Here is a 9,462-nt window from a genome sequence, read left to right as displayed (position 1 = left end):
TCCCCTTGCTGGAATCCCCAGTGATCAGCTGTAATCTGTAGGGAAAGCTGTCAGTAAGTGTTGGTTCCCTACAGCACCACCATCCGGGGAAATTAAGCATTACACAGGGCCCATTCATATCAGTGGGTTGGCTATGTAATGCAGGACAGGGGAGGTCCTCCAGAGTGAGACGCTCTTTTTAATAGATCTCCACTTTGGTCATGGGATGATCCTGAACAGAGGACCCCCTCTAACTCAGATTTTCCTACTTGGGCATATTTAAAAAAAAAAAAATAAAAATGTTTTCTAAACTGGACAACCCCTATAAATTGCTCTGGGGGAAATGAAAGCTGTGCTGTGATTGGTTGCTCTGGACAAAAAGTTAATGTGATTAATGGGGCTCTTAGCATACAGCTCTTACATGGATCTTAAAGGGGTTGTATGAGCAAAGAAAAACAGGGTCTGCACCCCCACCTTCCCCCCAGAAACACCACTTTTGTCCATGGGCTGTACGTGGTACTACAGCTTCGCCCCATTCAAGCGAATTGAGCGGAGTTGCAGTACTAGACACAGCCCATGGACGGGAGTGGCGCTGTTTCTGACCCCTTTGTCTAAACAACTACAACTCCTTTTACTAAAAGTCTCTTATCCCGATGGTAAATGGCTTACTAGACCACACTGCCACCCATTCCTGTACGGAGGACTCAAATTATTCATCAATAACTGCAGTATATAGGTAGAATGTGTAAGAAAATCTGTTTATTACTAAATGAAAGTGATCACAGTAAGAACGATCTTCTGCTCCAACTTCTTGTTTAGAGTTCACCAAGGAATAATTTTTCCTTCCCAATCCACAAAGGTACTGCTCTGTTTCTCATTGAGGGTTGATATAATTTTCATCATGCTCCTCACACTTTCTTCTTTTGTTAGAGGTGCCTGAAAAAGACGACACACAATATTCATCTATAGGTTAAAGTAAAGCTCCATAGTCTTTTGGCGTGACTGCTTGAGAGAGAGAGAGAAGATAGAAGAGGTTTAGAACTGCTCCTGTCTTCTCTTTTTCAGCCTATATACTATAGCGCAAAATAAAGATGATAAAGTGTGAATGTGGCCCAAAGGTCTTCTAAAACAAAAATATATACAATTGTATATAAAAAGAAAAAAAACACCACCCACGCCAACCCGAATTGTCGTCAAATCCAAACCTGTTCACCCGAGACTATCCTTATTATATCAAAATAGGGAACCCATTTTAATACGTTATTTTAGTGTCAATTTAAAGAATAAAGACCTATAAATAGAAAACAAAAATAGATTTATTAGGAGTAAAGTATACAAAAAGTAAGAGGAAAAAAAATATTTCTCTAAAAATGGTAATAAAAAGCTCTGTCACAATAAAAATTGTGCAAGAATCAATTTGGTAGCCCAACAAATAAGAAAAGTTATAGCCGTTAAACCGCCATGTGTGAAAATTCCTAAAAAGTGTCTGGTCGTTTAGGCTGGATTTATACCTCGCGGATTTGGTGCAGATTTTTGAGCTTTAGCTAGAAGTCGATCCAGGATGAAGGAGAAGTTTTTAATTTCATATTTCCCACTCCTTTTGAAACCACTTCTGGCTTTGGCTCGAAAATCTGCATCAAAATCTGCAACAAATAAGCAATGTGTGAATCCAGCCATAGGATCGAATCTCTCTGGTCGACATACATAATTTTTAATATGTAGCAAAGCAGTGAAAAGTAGGCCAAATCCAGCAATTTTATTCGAGCTAACAGATGATCTAATGTGTATAGGATGGGGAGGATTCCATTCCTGTTCTCAACATCAGGTGTTTTGATCATCTGTATGTAGCCTAAAGCTGGCCATATATTTTAGATAGCTGTCGGCTGCACGATTGTTCGGCCTACGGCTATTCCTTCAGACTCCCCCATTAACGTGCACGCTCGAGCGTGCATGTGTTCTCAGAGAAAGCTGCTGCCAGATCGGGCATGTTGAAATTCAATGCCCGTCCATTTTCTACTGCGACATCTGCATTTAAAAATGGCATTCTTTTCTTAAAAAAGTGGTATCCGTTTTAGAACCAGCGTTTTTACATCCGTATTTTGTTTTTTGTGCCAATTTTTACATTGCAAATGGGATTCAAAGATTTCTCTCTGTAACACATGATGTGCTCGGAAAAACCGCCATACAAAAACGCTGCAAAGAGAAATCTTTAAACCACATCATTTTCAATGTAAAAAACGCCACCCAAATAAAACCAATGTAAAAATACAGGTACTACAAAGATTTAAAATAAATCGGCACAAAAAAACAAATGTACCATTTAAAAAAATAAATAAATAAATGCTGCAAAAAAAACAAAACAAGAACTGTGTGAAGGAAGTAATTTTTTTTTCCCCTCTGCACTGGTTAATATAAATAAGCCCCAATCTTACCTGATCACCTCCCATGTCTGTCTTCACCCAACCAGGATGAATAGCTATGGTTATGATGCCGTCCTGCTTGTAGCCCTCTGCATGGCATCTTGACAGCATGTTAAGGGCAGCCTGCAAAACAGATGATACAAAATACATGGGGGCAGATTTATCTATTAGTGTCTTAAAGGGTAACTAAACTTAAAAAAAAAAAACTTCTGACATGTCATAGTGACAAGTTAGAAGGTCGGTGGGGGTCCAACTGTTTGCTAAAATGAAGCTGCAGAAGCCTCAAAATCCAAGCTAGTGGTGTACGGGTTTATAGACTTTCGATTCAGCCCGTATGGAGCTCTGAAGAAAGCCGATCAGAAACGAATCTGCACAGCACTCACTTCTGCCGCTTTGTTTTAGCGATCATGGGAGTCTCAGTGATCAGACCGCCACCAATCAAAACTTCTAACATGTTACTATGACATGTCACATTTTTTTTTACCCCTTAGATTGAGACGGCCTAAAATTAGACTAGATGTGCCAAACTTATCACAGTGGCTCATGCTGGATGATACATTTGGCACATGTGTAGACACTTCTGTCTAACTAGACCACCCCTTGGTTGGCTTACTTCAGACCATTTTTTGCGTCAAAACTTTGGCGCATTTTAACCCACACCCACTTGTCAAGCAAGTCAAAAACATTTGTTCTTTTTTGGTGTATTTCATTGATTAAGCGGTTTCAAATGATTTGCGCCAAAAAAAGGAGCAACTTGGGCCAGAATTCTGGCCCAGGACCAATAGCCAATCTGACACAATGTGTCAAGTCTTAAAAATATACACCACTGACCATCTTAGGGTATGTTCACACGGGCTATTTTTAGCTGTTTGTCGGGCTGTAAACCCCCCCGAAAAACAGCTAAAAAATGCGGGGTCTGAATGCCTACAAACATCTGCCCATTGATTTCAATGGGAAAAACTGCATTCCGTTCCCACAGGGCATTTTTTTATGCGGCCGTTTTTTCATTACCTCAATAGAAAAACTGCTCCAAAAACGGCCGTTTTTTGTTAAGCGTGTGAACATAACCTTATAAAGTAATTAAAAAGAATGAGTAGAATACTTTTATAAAATGTATTGTAATACTTAATGGGTCCATGCTCCCAACACAATACTTCAGTGCAAATGCTTTTGGTGCGCCCGCAGTGCACCAAATCTAGGATATTACTGGGAGTAATATTGTATTAAAAAAAATATACCCAGAAGTGAATGAATCTGCAAAAATGTTGAATGTTTACATGTATGGGGCTGAGCTGCAAGTACCAGTCCATGAAGAAGTGTGGCCCCTCAGACTTTATTTTTTTAATCCTAGCCAACCCCTTTAATTTTACATCCCCATTCACATGTTATTTGCAAAAAAAAAAAAAAAAAATCTCTTAAATGTTAACAAAAATTTCCACTTGCTACAGAAATCCATTTGATAGCCGTGAACTGTGCATACAGCAGCCTACCTTACTGCAACGGTAAGAAATAACTGGAAAAGAAGAGAAGAGGTGGGGGAGATCTTCAAGAGATCCAAGCAGCGCTGAGATATGGACGACTGCTGCCTGTCCGGTGCCTTCTGCTCTTTTCAGCAAGGAATAGTATGCCTAAAAAGATACGATAATGTAACGTAGGTAAAACGGTCAAAAGTCATCTACAATTTATGACCAAGTGATCATTCGCTGAAAATCCGGGATGATTGCCAGATTACAGAAATATCACACGGTTTGGAAACCTTGCCATACAAATACAGGAACGGTCAGTCAAAAGATCTTAACTATTCCCCCAATAATACTCCTGTCATGGCCAGACGTGCATCTCTTCCTATACAGGGCACCGGTGTGAGCAGTTATCAGACATCTGGTGGCAAGTAAAGGGGAGAAAAATTAGGGCTTATTCACACAAATGTTTTTCACAGGCGATTTGTATCCGTGCGGTACCCGTTTTCACGAATCCCTCATAGACTTGAATCTATTGAGGGATCCGTGAAAACGGCCAAAAAATAGGACATCTTTTTTTTTTTTCATTGGCCGTTCACACGGTCTGTTAAAACAATGGCGTGTGAATAGCCCCATAGAAGTACATAAATTTTTTATACAGCCATGTGACGGTCGTTAAAAAAAACGCTATCACACACCCGATTACCCCTGCCGTGTGAATAAGCCCTTAAATAGGAAAATCTAAATGGGAATTTATGCCTTACCCATGAGAAGAAATGACTGACGGTATCTGACAGGCCATAAAGACATTAAAGGGGTAGTCCCACTTCAGACATTTATGGCATATTCTCATAGACTTCAATGGAGAGAGCTGCACAAGTGTAGCAAACCTTCCCCTAGTCTCCTATATGCGCCTGCTGAATGGAGGTCAAAAGAACAGAGTCCTCACTTATGGGACCACGACCCCCCCAATTATCAATCATTTCTGGCCTATTCTGTCAATAGGCCATAAATGTCTGAAGCGCAAATACCACTATAAGCGGGTGAGACTGAGCTGAAATACCGGACAGGATTGGTGCAGTTTCTGTATATGTCTAATGTCACACAATTCCTTTGAACTTGCCACAGAAATATATCTGGTCCCAAACGGTCATTATCGTTTCACTATCAATTACTGAATGTCTTCGGCCGGCTACAGTCTATTACCTTACCATTCTAGATATTTAAATGGAGTCTGTCAGGATATTTTACACTATAAAATGGCGGACACCACTAAAGTAGCGATCAATCAGGTAATGGATTAGAAACATACCAGTGTTGAAAATGTTACAGCTTGCATCAGTGTAAAAAATACCGAACCAGGAATAGTCTGGCATCCAGCGCTCCAACCCAACCCCTATGCCGTTTCATCATGATACAAGCATTGCCATCAATCAACTGCATAAGGAAGGGGCTGTAGCACTAGATCCCGGACACTGCCTGATTCGGTGGACAATCACGTGGCAGAATAAAACGTATTTTTTACACTGATGCAAGCGGTAACATCTTCAACTCTGGTATGTTCCTAATCCGTTACCCGATAGCTACCTAGCAGTGCCAGCCGTTTGGTAGAGTAAAATCACCGGACTCAATGCCTTAAATATTAATAATAGATATGTATTTCTCCGTTAAAACACTACTCTCCACTGAAGCATTACACAATACAGACTTTACCTGGGTGACCAGCATAGGGCCCACCACATTTAAGTTGTAGACACGTAACATGTCCTCAGAGGTCTCGGTCTCCAGGCTGTTGTGTGTCAGGACTCCGGCATTGTTGATCAGCAGATCGAGGGGTTGTCCATTCAAACGTTTCTCTACTTCTTTTACCGAGGAGTTCACACTTGCCGGGTCGGTGGTGTCTACAGAACAGAGGAATAAATAAAATGGTGAAAAATAGATTTACTTTGCGGCATCTGTGAAAATAATACCTTGTGACATGGTAAACCCCTTAAATAGTATCTACACTTTCAAACTTTTGATATGTCATAGACATCAAACATTTGGATCGGTGGGGTTCCGGGTGCTGAGAACCAGAACGTTGCGGAAACAAAGGTGTAGAAGCGCTCAGCTGAGTGTCCTGCACCTTCATTACAGCAACGGTGTGAGACTCAGCACCCGGAACCCCACCGATCCAAACTTTTGATATGTCCCTATGACATCAAAAGTTTGATAAAAGTGTAGTTACTCTTTGAAGTCACGCACAAGGCATGAAGAGCTTCCTTTTCCATCCAAATATTGGCCGGGCTCAGAGCTTATTTACACATGCTATTTTTTGGTCGAGATTTTGCGCAACTCATGACAAATAAAAACGAAAATCAGCATGTGCAAATAAACCCCAACATGGGTAAGAAGTGGGTGTTGTTTTAGGGGCGAGACTTCACATTGAGCGTTATTTGCCCCATAGGTCTGGGAGCCGGAGACAGAAATTGGGGGAGATTTATCAAAAACTGGTGCAAAGGAAAAGTAGAGTAGTTGACCAAGGCAAGCAATTTTCCAGGGGGCCTCTAAAAAAAATGAGAGGTGGAATCTGATTGGTTGATATGGGTAACTACTCCACTTTTCCTTTGCATTAGTTTTGATAAATCTCCCCCAATAACTAACTTAATCAGTATCCTCCGACCTCCGCTCATAACTCTCGGAGCTGTACATGTGCGCGTCTCTTCCTCTCTCCACTGCAATCTCCCACTGCCGCCAGTCTCACACTGACGTTCTAGTACAGACCCCCCAGTGTAAATACATACTGGGCCGGCAGTTTACTGACCTGATGGCAACCTTACATGGTGACCTTGTATGTGAAAAAAAAAACAAAAAAGAAAACGACATTCTTGCTGCCTTGGATAGTGACAATTACATACCGCCTAACAATTGAATCTTCATTAGCAGGACATTTAAGCTCTGCTGCCAATTTGCTCAGCAGCGACCGAAAACCTAGCAGACACCCAATTGGGGCACAATTATTTTGACATTATGAAACCAAGATACTTTCCTCTTTTCACTCCGACAAGTCTACCAAGGGCGGCACAAGGCAGAAACTACTAGCCACGTGTAGAATAAGAGGGCTTATTCTAGTCATATACCAATTGAATGTAGTAGGAAATAATAATACATCTTCTCTTCCTTGTATAAAAGTTGTAAACGCCTTTCATACATCCACTTTTTATAAATGTAAATGAATATATGTAAAATTGCATGCAGAGCAATATGCGTATTATTTCCTGTTGCATATCGATAGCGCCAACATATTAAGCAAGGCAGTACAGAGATACTCACATCAGTTTCTGTCTCTATAATTTCCCAAACTCACCTCCACACACATCAGGGCCAATTTCTTAGGAAGTTACAGTAATTAATCTATCAGTAGGTTTTTCTCAAAATAGTCAGACTCTGCTAGGCCTGTGTCACCAATGTTGAACCTACATTTTAATGTAGAACTATCAGTGCAGTTTCTGGCTGCTTATTAAAGGGGTTAACCGGAAAGATAAAAGGAGTGTCCTCTCCTCAGTATAGGCCATCAATATCTGATCAATGGCATCCGACTCTCGGCACCCGTGCGAATCAGCGGTTTGAAGGCACAGAACTCTTTTTTTAAACTGAGCATGTGTTCATTGTGAAAAAACACACAGTGTATCCAATTCTGGTCTGATTTTTCCAACCAGACTTGCCCATTAAAGTATATGTGTGTGCACAAAAAAAAAAAAAATGGACGGCATTTTCACGTATCAGTTGTTAAAAAAAAGTTCTGAAAAAAAGTGAAAGGAAGCTCTTGCAGAGGAGAAGAACGGACAAGAAAAATGGATGACATACCGAAAGCACACAGACACAACATGAACATTCATATGGATGAAAAACTGTACATTTTTTTGCGGATGAAAATCGGACACGCCCGTGTGAATAAGGCCTTAAAAAGAGAGCTGTTGTGGCGATCAGTGCACCGTGCAGGAGACCACCGTTCTATGCTGTCCAAATGCCATAATAAGGCATATTGAAAGGGGTTGTGCTGATGGGATAATGTACTTCAATTGTTATCTATTTCAGAACACTGGGAGGACACTGAAGTCATGTGTAGAAGAGAGGGAGCCGGATAGCCCAGTGGGCCACAGCTCTCCATCCTGTAAAAGCACAGTACTTGTTCACCCCCTACCATCCCAACACTTGATACAGAGATGGGTGGTGTGACCCTTGGGTCTGCCTTCTTCAATGCTTGGTAATATTGAATTGTCTGTGGAGAATGGGAGCCCTGTTCAGACCATTAGCAAACGGTATTGGGGCCAACCTAAACTTGTCATTTATCTCTGGATCCCAGAACAGCTGCAGGGACGCGATGTGTGCCAACCAATAACAGGGCTAACTCACTGTTACGATTAGCAGCAGGACTGCTGCTAATTAATTATCTCTGTTATTTCTGTGTTTGGCTGTTGCTAGGCAATACCTTTGGTCGGAGTGCGGATTAGGTCATCATTTAGTTATGCCTGGTTAATTATGGCAAAGTACTTTACTTGGGGCTATATGTACTTCAGGCCTGGATTAATCAGGTATTGGTTATACTGTTTCTGCAATGTGCTAATGCTTTTCCAGATTCTTGTCTGTGACTTTGTTCTTGTCTAGTGTTTGTTTGTACTGTGGGACCTGTTAGCCCTCTGAGAGATCTAGTTTTTGAATAATGGATTTGTGTGTGTCCTGTGATCAGTAGTTCCACTGGTTTGTTTGCCTTTCCTGTGCGTTTGGTCTGCTGTCAAGCTGTTATCTTACCCGGCTGTGGGATAGTATTCAGATAGGGTCAATGAGTGCTGTAAATTCTTGTCCACGGTCTATTTGTTTGTAAACTGCGTGCATGCTATTCATCTGCAATCCACTCCATTTATGCATCATCACCATCTTCTACTACGTTCGGTTCCGCTCGTCCACTGGTGAGCTACTTGTGCCTTTTGTTTTCTGTCAGTGTTGATGCATGCTTCATCCATGTAATAGCGATTGGTGTTGCAGTCTTGAGCACCGCCAGCAGCGTAACACTGACCTATGTGTTTTTTTTGTTTGTTTTTAAGCCTGAAAAAAGTTACTTAGAAATCATAGCATATATATAGTACACACAGCAGTGACTCCAGCTTATCTAGGAGTGTATACCATTGTATATACCATGAGTATATATCCTACAGCATGACTCGGCAGCCTAGCACATTCTAAGATCTCCATGTAAAGAAATGTGGTTAGTGCTCACCTTTTACCTGGTTACATATTTACAGCTACGTGCAGATACATTATATCAACTTCCTCTCTCCGTTCCCAGGACAAACTCACCTAGCTGAATCACTATGACATTTGCGTGCTTGGTGGATAAATTCTTTAATTCCTATAAACGAAAGAGCATAATTTTTTGTTGCTATGCATAACAATATATAAAATGTTCTTATCCTATTTTCAGTAGTAATGCAGGATTAGATATTAATATATGTAACTATTATACAAAAGCACCAGACAGTGGCATTTAGGACAAAATATCCATCTTAAAACTCAGTTCACAACACTTTTTTTCGCATTCTGTTTTGCAAAATTTACCTTTAAAA

The 9,462-nt window shown here is 40.8% G+C and overlaps 1 protein-coding gene across 3 annotated transcripts in view; it reads right to left on the bottom strand.

Moving 5' to 3' along the window:
• Positions 1 to 718: 718 nt before the first annotated feature.
• LOC142660728 (C-signal-like) overlaps positions 719 to 9,462 on the bottom strand; it is a 101,076-nt gene continuing 92,332 nt past the window's right edge. For all 3 annotated transcript variants that reach the window (XM_075837543.1, XM_075837544.1, XM_075837542.1), the window contains 5 exons: positions 9,197 to 9,248; positions 5,573 to 5,760; positions 3,890 to 4,027; positions 2,412 to 2,522; positions 719 to 915 (listed from right to left, as the gene is read on the bottom strand). In XM_075837543.1, the coding sequence (XP_075693658.1) occupies positions 802 to 915; positions 2,412 to 2,522; positions 3,890 to 4,027; positions 5,573 to 5,760; positions 9,197 to 9,248 (603 nt within the window). In that variant the 3' untranslated portion in view covers positions 719 to 801. The remainder of the gene's footprint in view (positions 916 to 2,411; positions 2,523 to 3,889; positions 4,028 to 5,572; positions 5,761 to 9,196; positions 9,249 to 9,462) is intronic.

The sequence above is a fragment of the Rhinoderma darwinii genome, chromosome 9, assembly GCF_050947455.1.
Source record: "Rhinoderma darwinii isolate aRhiDar2 chromosome 9, aRhiDar2.hap1, whole genome shotgun sequence".
NCBI lineage: Eukaryota > Metazoa > Chordata > Amphibia > Anura > Rhinodermatidae > Rhinoderma > Rhinoderma darwinii.
Note: the sequence above shows the minus strand (reverse complement) of the source record. Positions and strands in the feature narration are given on the sequence as shown.